This window comes from Triticum urartu, chromosome 6A (assembly GCF_056163025.1).
Source record: "Triticum urartu cultivar PI428250 chromosome 6A, HENAU_Tu73, whole genome shotgun sequence".
NCBI classification, from domain to species: Eukaryota; Viridiplantae; Streptophyta; class Magnoliopsida; order Poales; family Poaceae; genus Triticum; species Triticum urartu.
The window spans coordinates 554451406-554469345 of NC_141878.1; the positions used below are offsets into that span (position 1 = coordinate 554451406).

The 17940-nt window shown below is 47.2% G+C and overlaps 3 protein-coding genes and 1 pseudogene across 5 annotated transcripts; 2 read left to right on the top strand and 2 right to left on the bottom strand.

The window, feature by feature from the left end:
- Positions 1-67: 67 nt before the first annotated feature.
- Positions 68-2436, bottom strand: LOC125514959 (20 kDa chaperonin, chloroplastic). Of its 2 annotated transcripts, XM_087528779.1 has the most exons (6): positions 2326-2384; positions 2170-2235; positions 1352-1531; positions 740-895; positions 501-578; positions 68-348 (listed from the first exon to the last, which is right to left on the bottom strand). In XM_087528779.1, exons 1-6 carry the CDS (start codon positions 2329-2331, stop codon positions 175-177), a joined length of 660 nt encoding a protein of 219 aa, XP_087384905.1. In that variant the 5' UTR covers positions 2332-2384; the 3' UTR covers positions 68-174. The 2 variants fall into 2 exon arrangements, with proteins under 2 accessions (XP_087384905.1, XP_048536304.2); XM_048680347.2 differs by having other exon boundaries at positions 2170-2436.
- Positions 2437-2622: 186 nt separating this feature from the next.
- On the top strand, positions 2623-9400 carry LOC125514958 (Alkaline-phosphatase-like family protein). Of its 2 annotated transcripts, XM_048680345.2 has the most exons (17): positions 2623-2802; positions 2909-3002; positions 3870-3914; positions 4027-4194; positions 4274-4358; positions 4472-4578; positions 5054-5134; positions 5370-5422; positions 5495-5594; positions 6111-6254; positions 6465-6561; positions 6799-7018; positions 7097-7193; positions 7292-8332; positions 8447-8539; positions 8617-8894; positions 9104-9400. In XM_048680345.2, exons 1-17 carry the CDS (start codon positions 2690-2692, stop codon positions 9243-9245), a joined length of 2958 nt encoding a protein of 985 aa, XP_048536302.1. In that variant the 5' UTR covers positions 2623-2689; the 3' UTR covers positions 9246-9400. The 2 variants fall into 2 exon arrangements, with proteins under 2 accessions (XP_048536302.1, XP_048536303.1); XM_048680346.2 differs by lacking the exon at positions 2623-2802 and having other exon boundaries at positions 2908-3002; positions 4008-4194.
- Positions 9401-9452: 52 nt separating this feature from the next.
- LOC125514960 (uncharacterized) lies at positions 9453-10450 on the bottom strand. Its single transcript, XM_048680348.2, has 3 exons — positions 10045-10450; positions 9886-9963; positions 9453-9778 (listed from the first exon to the last, which is right to left on the bottom strand). Exons 1-3 carry the CDS (start codon positions 10376-10378, stop codon positions 9612-9614), a joined length of 579 nt encoding a protein of 192 aa, XP_048536305.1. The 5' UTR covers positions 10379-10450; the 3' UTR covers positions 9453-9611.
- Positions 10451-12132: 1682 nt separating this feature from the next.
- Positions 12133-12760, top strand: LOC147966268 (uncharacterized; annotated as a pseudogene).
- Positions 12761-17940: the final 5180 nt, after the last annotated feature.

A 17940-nucleotide genomic window follows, 5' to 3' on the forward strand; every position in this document is an offset into this window, starting at 1 on the left:
CTAACAACCTTGGCTGGCGCAAAGAGTAGAATGCAGGAGTACATATCAGTGAGGAAAACCAGCTTGGTGCAGAGCCACAAACATTGAAGGGGATTCTCATTTCTCTTCATCTAGTTTAAGTTGCATTTGGAACATTTATGATCAGGAAAACCGCGCCTTGCGCTACAATCCAGCTCAAGAGAGGATAGCCATCAGGTCAGATACCCTCAGCACAATGTAGTTTGTACCATCAGCACCCTTGAACTCGGCGCCAGCATACTTGGAGTACAGAACGGAATTGCCTGTGGATACCGGCAACGGGATCCTCTTGCCTTCCTCGTCCAGATAGCCCGGGCCGACAGCGACCACCTGTCTCCGACAAATGAACATGGCATTAGCTCAAAAGCAAGATTGATTCGAACTAGATAGATGCCAAGGTAGTTGCAACATGACCCGTACAGCTCAGAAACATAGGCACCATAGACATCAAAACTGTCCAACAGAACTAGTAAATGACTAACCGTTCCAACAGATGGCTTCTCCTGGACACTGTTAGTCAGCAGCAGGCCCCCAGCAGTTTTATCTTCAGCTACAGCTACCTGTTATACAGGACGAAAAGCATGAAATGGTTATTATAACAAGATTCGACGGTAAGTAACCTAAGACAGAAACAGACACAAAACTGACACCAGCGCACAGTCCAAGACATATATGTTGATGTAACCAGATGCACACAATAAATGTATGTGAAAACATCTACCTTGATAAGAACACGGTCGCTAAGAGGCTTCATGTCTTTCACATCCTCTGTCTCCAGAATACCTATGATATCGTCCTCTTTTAGGATCAGATGGTTGGAATCATTCAACTCCACCTCCATTCCAGCATACTTCGAATATACAACCTGAGCCCCAACCTACATAACAGATGATACATGTTACACCTGCCTTTACTCACCAACCACTGGTATAAACTTGTTGTATTGACAACTAAAGGCAGAAGAGATGTAGTAACAAAGCAGATACAAAACTGGCATAACATGTGTAAAATTCTAGAATGTAAAAAGCTAAGGCAAGCTTCATCATATTAGCATTTTAGCATGCTTTTGACTGGATTTGTTATAACTAAAGTCCTACTCATAATATTGGAGCACACTGACTTATTGAAAACTAATTATCACGGCAAAACATATAAAAGGACCAAACCAGATACAACAAAACTGGCACAACATGCGTAATATCCCAAAATCCAAACAGGTAACGCAAGGGCGTTGCAAGCTTCATCATATCAGCATTTTAGCATGCTGTTGACTGGATTTGTTATAACCAAAATTCTACTCACAAGACTAACAAACTGATTGCACAAGCCATACCTTAATGCCGACTTCTACTTTGCTATCCCCAATGGTTCTTCCCTCTCCAACAGCAACCACCTCACCACTCTGAGGTTTAGACTGAGCAGTTGAAGGAAGCAGAATCCCACCAGTCGTCTTCTGCTCGGCAGTCTTGGTCTTCAGAAGCACTCTGTCAGCCAAGGGCTTGACCGTCGTGTACTGCAGCAGAGTAACAGGGGATAGTTTCAGACCCGGAAGCATACTCGCCGCATGATAATTAGAGCTAGAGGCTCGACTAAAACGCTAGGCGCAAGCCACAAAAGAAACATAACTGCTTTCCGGGCTCCTTTTCGATATATTGATGCTGGGAGCATTCAACCTCCTAGTTCATTTGATGACACAACTGGTTGCTCAAAACAGCTCTCCGGTCGGTTAATTCAACCAAAACTGATGTCGAGAAACCTCATAGTCCATTTCATGAAACATTTAATTGATCATAAGCAGCTCTGTCTGACCATTAATTAATCCAGTAGAATCCCAAATTTCGTCAACACTATGCAGCAAGCTTAGAGAGATACCCAGTTGACACACCACGGCAGAGACATTTAAATTTCCTAACCAATATACCTAAACTCTACAGAAAAACAAGGTGCACTGCATCTAACTCGTATCGCATCGCATCCCAAACCACAAATAAACGCATTCCGGCAATCTCATTATTCAGTTAGCCCCCTCTTCTACAATCCCACCTTATCAATTGCGAGTATACACATGTAACAGGGCGCAAGAGAACCACCATCACCACTCGCGAAAAACAAGCAGCGAAACCATGCCGCATTGCACGGGGGAACACGCACCTTGGGGGCGACGACGGTGGCGGCCCTGGCGACGAGCCCACGGAGCGCCCCCCGCCGGGCCGCCGGCGCGGCGACGCGCCGAGGCTCGACGGCGGCCGCCCCCTTCCCGGAGAACCCCGCCGCGCCGACGGCCGCGGCACCGCAGAGCTGCACCGACGCCATTGCCCGAGGACTTCGCTCGTAATCCGAGGATAAACCCTAGACTAGCCTAGCCTAGAAGGAAGATGAGCAGAGCAGCGGAGAAGCAAATGGGAGAGGGCAGCGCTTTATCCATCCATCCGGTCCCCGAAAAAAACCCGTGCTTCTTCTGGTGGGCCGCGAGCGCATCTTTGGGCCCGATGCGTCATGATTACGTGGGCTAAAATGGGCTTGGAGGTCCAGGTCGTCAACTCGGCCTGTAACTTGGATGTCAAATGGGCCTGGCCGCGTCTTCCTGCTCGGCTCCGATACCCATTCCCGAGCGGCGGAAAAAGAAAAACAGAGCGGCGGCGGCGATCGCCACCGCTCACCGAGGGAAGCGATGGGCGCGGCCGTGGCGGGGTGGACCGTGGCGGCGGTGCTGCTGCAGGTCGCGGGCCTCTCCCTCTTCCTCTACGGCTTCTTCCCCGTCAAGCCCACGCTCCCGGGCTTCAGGTCCGCGCCTCCGCCTCTGCTCAGCCCCGCTTTTCTCTTGAGCCGGCAGGCGGTGTTCGTTTGCTCCGACTGACCCGTGTCTGGTGTGTGGTTTGTCACCCTGCAGTGGCGCGGAGAGCTACCGGGCGCCGTCGTGCGGCCCCGTCGTCGGCGGGGAGGGGCCGGCGCTTCCTCCGGATCAGCTCAGATCGCTCTACAGGGTACGGCACTGCTTCCGTTTCGATTGCTCGCCCTGCAGTTTAGTAGATCCGCGTAGTACTGTTTCAGTCCAGTGGCGGAGCTTGCACCGACAACAAGGAGGGGCCAGCATCAGAAGATGCACAGAATTAGTAATTTATGATGATTTTCTTCAGCTCTAATCACTTAGATACTCTAAATATCAGTACTGTGGGGCGGGGTGTGTGTGGGAGAGGGGGGCGTTGGCCCCCCTTGGCCCCAATGAAGCTTTGCTAATGCTCTGATGTTTGTCAAGGTGTCATGTCCCAACCTATGATTGGATTGACAACACAACGGCACGCACGAAGTACAATAGAAATTGGGGTTGGGTAATACAAGATCAGAGTTTAAGACAGGATCAGCAAAGTATTTTGGCGCGGAACGAGATGAAGTGGAGGAAGGAGGAGGCTGCTGCCTAATTCATTTTCTGGTCCATGCCCTTCCATCTGCTCCTGCCTACTGTAGGATGATTGTCTTCAATCACTTCAATACTCTAAATATCACTGCTGGTTTTACACAGTTGTACGAATGTAGGGAGGGGATGACCTACCTTGGCCCCAATGATGCTTTGCCGCTAGTTGCAGAATGTTCTTATGTCTGTCCGTCAAATCCTAAATTACTGCTGTTTTGCGTTATAGAATGTTATGGTGAGCCAAAGATTTTAAAGTAGCGCAAATATTTTCAAGGTTGCCAGATTTTATGCTGATACAGAACTTCATATATACTCAAATTTAGTACAAGTTATTATGCATTTTATACTGACGAGCTTTCCTAGAGCTTCTTATGTACTCGGTTTAAGTTATGCATTTACGGTTTTTAATGCTTGCGATTTTGTGTATGGTTCATTCCAGGAACTTTCGGAGGTCCCCCATGTGTATGATCGCTTGGTATTGATGGTATGCCCTCAATTTATATGCCTATTACTGGCAGCATAATCCAATACATTTGTATGGATATTTATCTTACCTTTTAATGTTTGGCCTTTTGAGTCTATGAATGTCAATTTAGGTGATAGATGGGCTACCTGCTGAATTTGTACTGGGGAGAGGTGGAAAACCTCCAGCCAAAGAAATGATGGAGTCAATGCCATACACACAGTCTCTGTTAGCTGGTTGCAGAGCAGTGGGTTATCATGCAAAGGCTGCACCTCCAACCGTTACAATGCCCCGGCTAAAAGTATGACTTATTTTACATAGGGATATTTATTCGTACAAATGCCAAATGTTGAGCAATCTTTAGCGTATATTTTTTTCAGGCAATGGTGTCAGGGGCAATTGGAGGTTTTCTAGATGTAGCACTTAACTTCAATACTCAAGCTTTCTTGGATGACAATCTTCTTGGTTAGAACCTCTTGCTACCTTTTCTCCCTATTTCTCTGTCTTGCTAGCCCAACTTTGTATGCCAAATTAGCAATAAGGAATTGCTTATAAGTGCACTTTTATATTTATCACAGATCAGCTTCATACGATTGGTTATAAGTTAGTGATGTTGGGAGATGAAACATGGATCAAATTGTTCCCAACACTGTTCTACAGACAAGATGGAGTGAGCAGTTTTTATGTAAGTCCTGTCTCATGCTTCACATGCTTTTCTTGCAACGATATTTGATGATAATTGATTATTGGAGGACAACATCATAAACCTTAAACGCTGATAGGTTTGGTTTCTATCGTCTGAAGCACCGATTTAACAATTACTTTACAACAAATAATCAATTCATCCCTGTGTTTTTTTTTTCAGAACAAAAAAATATATATACTGAAGTCACTAACTGATAAACCAAATTTCGACATTTGAAATTTTAGGTGCTTGGCATCTCCTTGCCATCTGTCGGGCTACTTTTCTCTGCTGAACATATGACACTCTTTAAGGAGTGTATCCACTACTTTCCCTTTGCGTACAGATATTCGGATATTAGGCACTTGATCATTTGATTTGCTGCTTAATTTGTGCTAATAACAGTGATTTCTTTGTTCTCTACAGCCTGGTCCATTATTAGTTGAACTTACTTTAATGATTTGCAACTATATTGCAGGTTAAAGATACGGTTGAGGTTGATTTCAATGTTTCTCGCCATCTGGAATCTGAACTTGCTGCAAAAGACTGGGATGCACTGGTGCAGTTTTACTTTTTAGTGATGCTTCTGTGCATGTTCGCTTGTTTTATCATTTGTGACAGATAATGCTATCTCATTCTCTGGATTCCAACCTTGTAGTCCAAGTGTCCAGCTAATGTTTGTTATGGTCGATGTCTAACTTTCTTTACTTGCATTAGCTTTTTTGGTTGTTTGATAAAGTTAACTACAATCTTTTAGGCTGATACTGAGAAATTCCTTTATTTGACATTTTCAGATTCTTCACTATTTAGGTTTAGATCATGTTGGCCATATAGGCGGCCGCCAGAGGTATATTCCATATCAGTTTCATGTATTTTTGTTTGATCAATGTGTAGTTTGAATTCAAGTTTGAAATGACAGCAATTTGATGACCCCAAAGCTGAAGGAGATGGATGATGTTATTAGAAGGATCCATGCTGCAGTTAAGAGCAGTCAGGATAGTTCACACAGAACACTTTTGGTATGTGATCCTTTCATTTCTACAAAATACAAATCTGCTTTTCTAGTAGCATAGATTTAATGTTGCGTAGAAGTTTACTCCAACATCTGCAGTAGATTGCTTCGAGAATCCATTAGTAATACTGATTACTCAGATGTGTGTCTAAGAAATTCTGCTTTCTGATGCCTTCCTCACTTATGATATTTATGATTTCTATGGGTGCAGGGGTTGCAACTCAATTTTGCATCTTGCATCCAAATCTTCCAAGTTGCATTAAAAATGCTTGGACGTACAATATTTTCCCATTACTTTAAGTTCAGTAGTGTGTACACTTCGCTGGAGAACTGAATATTTGATAATTAAACATAAATAGAACTGTTGGTAAGGATCTATAGGGTCTATGTACAACCAAAAATTAGTGGGTGTGAAAACAAGACGATCCACCAAAAAACATGAATTGCCAAGCTACCACATCTGAAAAGATAAAGGTTCTACACTATTTCTCATAAGGATTTTTGCTCTGCCCCTACATTTCAGGTTGTGGTCAGTGATCATGGAATGACTGAAGTTGGTAATCATGGAGGATCTTCTTATGAAGAAACTGACTCCCTTGCCCTTTTTATAGGACACAGTGTTGAGAGCTCATATTGTTCACCTTATGAACAGAAAGAAGCACTTCAAGTATGATATATACTTCTCTCAGCCTTGTCCCTTCGAAGCTCTAGTTCAGTTTGTAGTATACTTGTGAGTTTTGATAGGAATTTTGGCAGTCTGTGATTATTTTCTTAGAAAACTTTCTTTGGCAATCAAGCTGAAGAAAGCAGTAATATCTGTTAGATAGTGTTTCAAGATACCATCACGCAACTCTGACCAGTCACCTTTTTTTGCCAGGTTGACCTTGCCCCAACTCTAGCTCTTCTCTTTGGCATACCGATTCCCAAAAACAATATAGGTGTCTTGCTTCCGGAGCTTTTTAATTCTTTGACAGGTGAATATTTGTACCTTCTTTCTCAAATGTGTTGCGCATCTGGAAGTGGAAGTAGATGTTTTATGCTTGTAGACTTAATATTGATTTCGATAGGTTTAAGTTCCTCTTGGATGTATAAGTGCGCCTTTTCTTATTGTTACGTTCTCAATTACATCAGAATATTGTGATTGTGAACAAATTACAATATTAAGTACTCTCAGCTATCAGCTCTGAAATGGTGTGTGCATCTTGTCTCAGATGACCAAAAACTACGCACCCTAGAACTGAACTCGTGGCAAATCTTAAGATTGTTAGAAGAACAGAGACCTGCTTTCTGCTCTGAAGATTGTGTTGATTCAAAGGATGACTTTGGAGTTGATATGCTTCCTGGATCTATTGAGGAAAAGTTGTGTCGTTTGCTTTCTAAGGCTTTTGCTTCTCATCGATCCTCACTTCTTCATCGAGATTCTGATTTCAGGTGAGTTTATGGTCGTAATTTCCTAAAAAGTTATTAATACAATCGCCGCCAACGCTTAAAAGAACTCTGCTCTTCCAGGTCCGTTGAAGCAGCTGGGCTCTTTGGGACTGCTGTGGACTCCTACTCTGGCTTCTTAAGACATGCGAGTGAGTGGTTATCTCACAGAGCGACCGATGTAATTTTACTACCTTTGCAGTGTTATAATTTTATACCCTACTTTGCAGTTGCCTTTATTCTGAATGACTTATCTCCTTTCACTGTATATATTTGCAGAAACCACTCTATTTGCTTGTCTCTGCAATCTCCTTGATGATTATTTCATGTTTTTCTCTTGCCGGAATTATCTCTTGCATATTTAAGGGGAAGTCACAAATTAAAGCTGAACACCATTCTGAGTTGGATTTGGATAAACATTGGCACCTTGATGAGGTTTTCATTCTAATGGGGATTTTGATCTATGTTGCCAGCCTTGGTTCAAGCTCTTTTGTTGAAGAAGAGCAGTATATATGGCATTTTCTCACTTCTACTCTATATTTAATATTTCTCATGAAGACAGTCCAATCAATGTTGAAAGAAACAAACTCAACAGTAGTCCATAGATCGGAAGCAAATATGTTTCGCAGAAATAGCTCCTCTTATCTTGCCAGCTATAAGCTAACCCCAGGACAGCAAGATGGATGCAAGTTATATACTGTCCTTATTGTTCTTGTTGCTGGGAGAATTCTAAGAGCCTGGTATCAAGGTGGGATTAACTGGGTTCACTTTCCTGACATTTCAAAGATATTGACCCAGTCTGACTCTTCTATTGTAAAGTCTCTGCAAAGTATCTCAGTTCTTGCAGTTGTGGTATTATATTCAGTTTCACTCATGTTACTGAGAACAAGGAGAATTCTTATTATAGGGCTATGGTTGAGTCACCTTTCGTGTGGGCTTTTAGTTATGCTTCATATCTGGAAAAGTCAGGTTGATACTTCGACACCAATCAACCATAGCACAACATCAATAGCTCAGATATTCTATGTCATCGCAAGTATTTCAGTAACTTGCACTTTTCTTTTATCGCCATGGATATTTCCAACACATTCTAAAGAAGCAGAACCAACATCCTCCTCCGGCTCCAATCCTGAAAAGGCGCATGGCCTCAATCATTCAGTGTTCTTGACTGGAGTAACATATACAATGTTCTGGTGCCTCCTTCAATTGCTTCTGCAACAACCCATAAATGCAATTCCTGTTTTGCTTATTCTCTTGCAAATAATCTCGAGCGTGATTTATTTTTCTCTGGAGAAATCATTGCATAGGCAATGGGTGCAGGTTAGTTTATTCTTTATGATCTTTGTTCGACCACCATGTTCTTTTCCCCAGGTTCATGGAATCATGGGAAGTGGTTATTTTCATTGGCTAACAATTGGGCAATAAACGGTGTAGGTTGTCGCAATGCAATTCTTGGGAATGACCGGCCACTTTGGTCTTGGGAACACGAATAGCCTCGCCAGCATCGATGTTGCTGGAGCTTTCATTGTAAGTTTAACATTAACTTTCTGAAGAAGTGCCTCTTCTCCCAATTTATTTCAGATTTAACCATCTACTTTTAACAGGGCATCTCAAGCTACTCCACGGTCCTTTCTGGGGTGCTGATGTTCATCATTACATATGGGTCACCTCTGCTGTTATACCTCGGGATGGTGGTTCACATGTCGGTGAAAGATAGTACTGATATCTCCACTCCACAGAAATGGAGCAGCATCCTGAACAGAATGATCGCACTGCCCTGTTTGCTCCCTTTGCTCATCAATTCTATTGCCCTGACTTCATACACCATCGTTCTGCTGCTCATGAGGAACCACTTGTTTGTCTGGAGTGTGTTCTCGCCAAAGTAAGTGCTCAATGGAATCTTTACAAGCATAATGTTTAGTTACTTCATAATTTAAGCGCTCAATGGAAGGGCCGGCGTCAGAATGTTTTCACTGGTTGTGATGGTTGTTGTGGATACATGTTTACTTGCTCCAGCATATAGATCGTTTGCCTATGCTTACATCTGGTTTCTAATGCTATCTGACGAACTCCGTTCCCCACTGGCAACAGGTACCTCTACGTCTGCGCGGCGACGGTGTGCACATATGCTGGAGTGCTGATTATAGCCATGACCGGGGCGTACACCTGCGCCGTGTTCTCGTTCAGGACGAGGAACTACAGAGACAAATCTGTGGATCAGATCGACGGCTAGGTTTCCTGAATTAGCAGGCATTTTGTTAGAGAAGGAAAAATAGTACTAGTAGTAGCATCGTCTTGGTCACAGGTTTTTCAGACAAATCTTGCTTTGTCTCTGAAGAGTGTAAACAACGCGCCTTCCCTTTGATTTCCTGACCATTTTTAGACCAATCTTTTTGTTTTGTTCCGGCATTTTTACCGTATTTATTAGGCACCCACGGTATAATCAACAATCCATATATTATTGTTTCAAATCACAACCAAAAGAATGTGTATACAAAGAGCCAATGTACACTCTCCTACTACCAAACAAGCACATAAAACACATACTAGTAATAAACACGTATTGCAGCAGCAACGTTGAATTCTTGCCCGGCTCAACTCAAACCAGCATGGCTCCAACTGCGAGGATCGCTGCGAACAACGCAGGCACATGAGCACCGTCTCTCCAGGCAGAGCTGGGCGCCACCTGCGGCCTCGTCTGCCCCTGGCTCTGGCTCCCCGCCGGTGGGGTCGCCACGGTGGTTCCCGACGGCGACGCCGGCGCCACTGCGGGTGCAAATTGGACAGCATCATCAGCGAGGCTTCATCAGTGAGAATCAACAGCGACATAAGAAGAGAAAGAGAAAGTTGGTGTGGCGAGTGGAGTTTCTTACGCAGCGGGGGCATGGCGGGAGATGCCGCCGAGGTCGCGACGGGGCCCGGAGCTGGAGCCGGGAGCTGCGCCGACGCATCTGCAGTTCATCGCCAACTCCGATCGTCAATGCAAACCTCACATCACAGTCTGATGATCCTCGTTGCCTGCGGGGACGTACCTTTGCACTGAAGCGGGACGGCCATGGAGTTGCAGGCCCTGGGCAGCGTGACGGCGAGCGTGCGGTTGACCGGCACGCCGCCGAGCGGCACGCTGCCGGTGAGGAGGAGGCACGCGCAGCCCGTGCTGGCGTTCACCAACGCCGACAGGGACCGGCAGCAGGCCACCGTCGGCGATGTTGAGCTGGTGCTGTTGGTGATGTAGCCGAGGCACGGCGTGAAGCTGGAGACGAGCGACGCCGTGCAGGACGCGGCCTGCCCGGACGCCGGCGCCGGCAAGGCCAGGGCCAGCAGCACGGCCGCGGACACGGCGAGCGCGAGCAGCTTGAGGTCCATCACGATACTGTTACCAGCTCGTAGTGTTTTTTGGAGGGAAGATCAAGAGCGTGGATCGACCAACGAGGCTGTGGTGGAATGCATCGTCTGTTGGCTGCGTGCGATTATATATACGTGCGGAGGCGTGTGAGGCTGGTGGTAGTGGTGGTGGTGGATCAGAGGGTAGCTGCACCAGTGTAGCTACCATAACTAACCGTCATCTGCCTTCTAAACTGTTTCTTTTCAGGAAAGGTGTTGAGGTCTGGATGGTTGAGATCATCCGTCCGGTAGGAGGATTAGGAAGGGCCCGTCACCAACAAATGCTTGCTTTCGTCTCCTTGACCGTCCATGCATCGGCCCCCGTCAGTGTAGTAACTACAGCGTGTTTTCGTTGCTGATGAAGAAACCACACCTACTCACCTAGCATGTGATGAGGTGGTGACGAGAAGAGTATAACGCTTGAAAAAGAGTTAATTACACGATAGTACCACATTTGGGGCAGTGATGGCGAATTGGTACCACTTTTGGTAATTTTTACGTGTCAGTACCATGTTTGGGTCGAACCGTTGCAAATCAGACTAAACTTCGTATTTCTACGTATTGACGCTGGAACTTACTGCTCGGGCCCGCGCGTCAGCTGCCACGCTGGCGAAACGGCACCCGCCCGCTCGCTCGATACATGCGGTCCGGCTCGTACCGGACCGGCCCGTGCTCTGTCTCTCCTCCTCCTCGCTCGTGCCTCCCTCCTCGGTCCTCTGTCGTCCCCCTCGCCGCCGCCCGTCATGGTTTTCAAAGACGAAAGCAGTGACGACACATCCAGCCTGCCGTACATGCACTCGACCTCATCCATGGACGGGCTTAACCAGGTGATTTTCTTTGAGCTAGGTTTAAGGTTAGGGTTTCGGATTTGGGCCTTTTTGATTTGGTTGATTTCGCTGGGTTTTGATTTGGGCATTTTGTTTGTATGAGCTTCGGTAGGTCCCTTTCAGCGTTGAAGATCTAGATTACCGGGGGCTTGAGCTGGAAACGATGTCGCCATGTGAGAAGCACGGCAAGGCATCTGAGAGGCTTGTCGCATTTGAAGGAACAAACACAGGGAGAAGGTTCTTAGCATGTGCAGAGCCGGTATGAATTGTAGGCTGATAGTGGGATATTATATTTAGGTTGGTAGTGTCATATTATTGTTGGTTTTACAGTGGCATTCTTCTTGCTATCATGTGAAATATTCAGTATCGGACTTCTACAGGTTTTATGTTGCTGTTGTGGCATTTTTATGTAGTTGAATGACAGTGCACTGTTAATTATGTTGTTGTTACACTTTTGCTCCTGTTTGGAACTAAATATTGAGTGAACTGTTACTTTTATGTTGGGATGCACCTGCTGTTATGTATCTAAATACTACAAATATTGAGTTGAATGGATAGTATGTACTACATATGGTTTGGTAGTTCACCAAGTTTGTAGTTTGAGATTGCTCTTGTTTTGTAGTTGATTAGAAAAATCTAGTTCAAATCTGTAGGTGAGTGGTGTTGTAATTTGTCATGCAGTACTCTTTGGCATGCTGTTATTTACTGGGTATGTACACCTCAATTACTAGTGTAGCTTAGTGGTGCTATTATTACCAATGTAGAAAGGAAAAACAGTGCTATTGCTTTGCACTAGTTATTTACCTGTGGTATGAACGAACTTGTTTATTTTTTATCTTTTTGCTCCTTTTGCAGGAAGGGCAGAATTATGGGTTTGTTGAATGGGTTGATCAACAGTGGCCCCCAACAATGCAAAATGCATTGTTGAAGCTGTGGGCAATGGTTGAAGATAGCAAGATTGCTAGGGTGAATGATAATCTTGAAAGTTCTTTCGCTATCCACCATCTGACAGAAGAGAAGAACAAGTTGGAGGCCAACTATGACAAGCTAGTCCAAGATGTGCATGAGCTTATGAGCTTCCAAGAGGAGAGGGTGGTGGATTTCAGACATCTGCAGTCTGCCATTACATATCAGCATGAATGCAAAAGTGAAACTAGTGGCTGATATGAAGGCACAGATGGCAAAGAAAGATGCAGAGTCTGAGAAGCTTAAGCAGAATTATGAAGTGCTACTGAACCTGACAAGAGCTCAAGCTACAGTTATCCAGAACCTGAAGTTGAAGCATATTATAGAGAAGCAATTTCTTAGTGAAGCTAAGATGAACTTGGAGTTGAAGAATGCAGAGCTCACAAAGTCTGAGGAGAAGCTCACCCAAGATAAGCCAGAGTTGAAGTTTCAGGTTGCTGATTTGCTTAAGGGAAAGGAAAAGCATGGTGAAGAGATGGGGCGGCTAGAGCTTCAGTTTGCTGAGTTGATGAAGGCAGAGGAGAAGCTGAAGGAGAAGATCAAGGGGATCCAGGCCATCTTAGAGAAGTGAAGAATATGAAACTAGTGGGCAATGCTGACCTTTTGGGCATGATGGTTGTGTAGTGTATGGCTCTACTAAATGTGAACTCCTCTAAGATGAACTATGTCTGTGTATGTATGTAGTAAATATGCTTTTCATCCTTTTGTGAGAAAAGGATGAACTATGCATCGAAACTCCACTATGTATTGTGAACAATGGTTGTGTACCCTATAATATGTTGAACTCCAGTTGTCGTGGTTCTAAGTCTGACAGTAATGTAGGGGGGTAGGTATGGAGAGGCGAGATCTTAGCTATGGAGAAGTTGTAAGCACACGAGGTTTACGAGTTCAGGCCCTTCTCAGAGGAAGTAACGGCCCTACGTCTCGGAGCCCGGAGGCGGTCGACTGGATTATGCGTGTATGAATTACAGGGGTGCGAACCCTTTACACTGAGGAGGGGGGTGGCTTATATAGAGTTCGCCGGACCCCTCCAGCCCTCAGTTGTGCAGGGTTTAAATACATTAATGTCAGGCGTTACTGGTAACGCCCCTAATAAAGTGTTATGATGACCATAAAAGCTACTTAATAACCGACCGTTAGCATGCGGAGTGCCTTCAGGTCTCCTGGCCGTTGAGTGGTTTGGTCTTGGTCGAGTGATTGTTTCTTGGTCGAGTATCTTCGAGTCTGTTGAGTGGAACACCTCCAAGTCGATTGAAAGGTGATTTCTTCTGGAGATGTCCTTGGGTAGGTCAGTTTGGACAGGTCCATGACCCTACCCTAGGTACATAGCTTCATCATTAGCCCCCGAATGGATCGAGGTTTGAGTGGGGAAGGAGTTGAGAACTTCCCCGACTCATCTTTCATGCCATGAGCATATCTGGTTTCGGATCAATGAACCTGAGTGATGACAGCAACTTCCTTTTCAGTCGCCTTGATCCATTCTTAGTTTTTGTCGAGTGAGTTCCTTTACTTGAAAGGCTCCGAGTGACGGTGTGGAGGAGATCTCCGGTCTGACAAGTTGTTCTGCTGCCCGCGGATTTCACGGGATCCGAATTTTGGGAAGCGCGCGGGACGGGGGAGGCCGCTGTAATCGGATGGGATAGGGCGGAGCCTCCTCGATCCCCGCGCCACCTTTTTCGCCACGTATCGCGCGCGCGATTGCTACGGGATTTGACAGGACCGCCCGGGCCTACTAGTCAGCCACTCGGAAGCGGCCTCATATAAGGCGTCGGACCGGGGTCTCTCGAATAGTGCGTCCCCATTATCTCTTCTCCTCTTCAGGCTCCTTCGTTGCGCTCGCTCTCGCCCCAGCGCCACCGCTCCGTACGCGTCTCGCCGGCGACGATGGTGAAGGAGAAGACGGCAGCTCTAGAGCGGGCGAAGAAGGCGACGGCAAAGGCGAAGGGGAAGGCGACCAGTCGGGGTGGATCTTCCTCGCGAACCGGCCTGCCGAAGGGCTGGATCCAGGGCGACTGGATCCGCTCGACGATCACCCAAGAGGACCTCGACGACCTAGCCGAAGGAGGGCTGATCCCCTATGAATCGGCGCGGCTTCCGGGGAAGGAATCCGAGCCGCAACCTCGGGAGGGTGAGCGCGTTCTCCTTGCCACCCACGTCGACCATGGATTTTCCTTGCCTCCTCACCCTTTCTTTCGGGGATTTCTGAACTTCTTTGGGGCACAACTCCACCACTTCACTCCCAACACAATCGTTTATCTCGCCGCTTTCGTTTCTTTGTGTGAGAATTTCCTGGGTTGTCGGCCTCACTGGGGCCTTTTCAAGCACATTTTTACTTGTCGCTCTCAGACGGTGAAAAAGGCCAATCCGAGTGACGACAGAACTCAAGTGATTCAGATGTGTGGGGGTCTTGGTGTTCAAATGAGAGGGAAAAGTTCCTTTCCAGCCATGATTCTTCCCGACTCGGTTCGCGGATGGCAGTCAACCTGGTTTTACTGCAAAGACCAGTCGACGCCAGGGCAGTCGACTGGCCTCCCTCCTTTTACCATGGACCGAGTGAGGAAACCCTCCTCTTTGAAGGTGCTCCCGGAGGAGAAGGCGCAGGTGAGGGTGTTGGTCGAGCGAGTGGTCCAGCTTATCCGTGATGGGGTCACCGGTATGGATCTCTTGGAGGTCTTCCTTCAGCGGCGCATCCAGCCTCTTCAAGCCCGAGACCATCCGATGTGGATGTATTCGGGTCTTGAAGACTCCACTCGGATTCAACTGGAGGAGGTCGATGACGACACACTGGAGAAGTGGCTGTCGGGCATGACCGGAAACAAGGACAACCCCAGGGGAGCCAGGAGAGTTCCTCCATTCGACCAGTCCCATGTACCAGAGAAGGTCCGATTCCAAGCTTAAGATTGGCATCCCCGTTGCTTCTGCGTGAGTGTCTCCCTTTGTATTCACTCGACGCCCCGTGCTGTTCGTTTTTCTTGTTTTAACCAGACGGACTTTGGAACTGGCAGCGCTGCTACTTCCGGGACCTCAGCTTACAGGGACGAGGATGAGGTAATGGAGGATGTGGTCACTTCCAATCTGGGTATGATTTCTGCCATTCTGTCTTTATTTGGTCGACCCAACTGCAATGTGCACCATTGGGTGATGTGATTTTGGTGATTGAACTTTGTACAGCTCCCAACATTATCGACCTCCCCGATGATGATGAAGAGCCCGAGGGGCCTTTGACGAGGAAGAATAGGCAAGCCCTGCAAGCAAGGTGTCACAGTCGACACTGAGGGCGGAACCAACCGTTCAGGACGCTGGCGACGCCAATCGGGGTTCTGTTACCTTCGCCGTGCCACTGTCGAGTGCCTTGCCTTCTTCGTCGACTGCTCAGGCCCCTGTTGACCCACCTTCAGTTTTTGCGACCCATCATGTCCCAGAGGACGAAGTGAATGCTGCCAAGGAAGCCATACGCCAGGCGGGCATCATGATGGAGAAGATGAAGACGGTGCGGGACGCCAGTCAGGCCGCCTACGACGCCAGCTCGGCTCTCCAAAGCAACATTCAGGTTAGTTGGTCACCGCTTGTTCTGTTAGGATATGCTATCTGAAGACTCTTTCCGAAAATCTTTGCATCTGTACACCCACTGGGTGCGTCGATTGAATTTTTGAACTAGTGGGGGCACGCTGAGTGCACCCACTGGGTGTAGTCCCGGAGACTACGGTGGACTGCTGGCAGTCGACTGTAGTCTTTGTATTTTGTCGAGTGTAAACCGAACTGGTAGTTTGTCTCTTCCACTCGGTCTGGTCGAGTGGGATTAGGACCGGTGGGGGCACGCCAAGTGCACCCACTGGGTGTAGTCCCCGAGACCGCGGTCGACTGCTGGCAGTCGACTGTGGTCTGAGTTCTACTTTCTCTCCTCTTTTTTTACTCCCTGCACTCGACTCTGGTGGGCCGGTCGAGTGGGATTAGGACCGGTGGGGGCACGCAAAGTGCACCCACTGGGTGTAGTCCCCGAGACTATGGTGGACTGCGGGCAGTCGACCGTAGTCTTAGTACTTATTGTCTTTGTCGTTTTTCTCTGTAAAATAACTTCTCCTCTTTGATTTTAGAAATCTTGTGATATTGGAGCTCGCTTTGCTGACTTGGAGAAACAGCAGATCCAACTGAACCTTGACTTGGAGCTGGCCAAGACAGAGCTGCAAAAGGTCCGGGACGGCGTCAATGGTAAGACGAGTTTGTCGACTGGTTTGTCTTAGGCTTGAGTGCCCCTCTGCTCTTTCTGAATCAAGCATCATTTCTTTGCAGAAAAACTGAGAGAAGCTCTGGCGAAGAAGGATCAAGATTTGGCTGCTGCTCGAAAGGAAGCTGACGACAGAACCGCTCTGGCTGAACAGAAACTGGCTTCGGTCGGCCAGTTGGAAGAAGAGAATATCAAGATGAAATCTGCTCTGAACGAAGCCAACAAGGAGTGCTCGCGCTAGAAGAAGGACAATCTCAACCTGTGCGAGAAGATGGAAGGCATCGCTCGCAGGAGGGACGATCTAGAGAGCTATCTGAGGAGCCTTGCCAAGAAGTTGTTCATCAAGCTTGAAGGTGCACATTTTTTTCCAACTGATTGTTTTGTGTCGACTCAGCGTACGAAAATTGACTTATCCTTGGATCGTGAATGTAGAGTTTTGCCAGAACTTTGAGGAGGAGACTGGGCGGATTGAGCCAGGCTTGGACCCAATCAATTCTCCCGTGAAAGATGAAACTGCCATGAATCTGCTCCGACTGGAATCCCACATCGATGATGTTGTGGACTACTTGGCTCGACTGAAGGTCGCTACGTCACGGATCGACCCGGCACTTTGGCCAGAGGCCATGCTCCAGAATGATCTTGAGTCCCTGATGACTCGACTTAACGAGATCCCTGACCGAGTGCAGGAGTGGAAGAAATCTTCTACCCGGTGTGGTGCTGACGTGGCTCTGTCTTTGGTTCGTGTGCATTGCAAGGAGGTGCGACAGGATAAGCTGGCAGCAATCAAGGTCGCCAACACCCAGAAGCATGACTTCCGATCTTTTATGGAGACTTTCATCGCTGCAGCCACTCGGATCGCCGACGGCGTCGACCTAGACGAGTTCATCGAGCTTGCTAGTCCTCCTCCCGCGGAGTGAACAAACTTTTATGCCTCACCTTAAATTTTCCTCGGAATGCCGAGTGATTTTTGTAACCGTTAAACTCTTTCGGGCTGAATGCCCGAGCACTTCGATCTGTGGTCCGGATCCTTTGGGATTTATCTGAACTTGGTTTATCATTGAATATCTTCATGAGTCCCCCGTCGAGTGGAACTCGTTCTTCATTCGAGACAACTTCTGTATTCGTGGCGCAGCTCTGAAGGTGAAGGAAGTAGTCGGCGATGGAGCGCGCATTGTATTTGTGGCGAAGCTCCCCAGGAGAAGGTGGCAGTAGTCCTGCACTTCGTCGTCCTTGCGGAGTGGGATGGAGCGCACGTTGTATTTGTGGTGAAGCTCCCCAGGAGAAGGTGGTAGTAGTCCTGCACTTCATCATCCTTGCGGAGTGGGATGGAGCGCACGTTGTATTTGTGGCAAAGCTCCCAAGGAGAAGGTGGCAGTCGACCTGCACCTCGTCGTCCTTGAGGATTCAGATGTGTTTCGTACTTAGGCGAGTACTGGACTGCAGCTAAGCCCTCGAGTGGGAGGCTGGCTCACCACTTGGTAGGATTTTCAAATACTTAGGCGAGTGCTGGACTGCAGCTAAGCCCC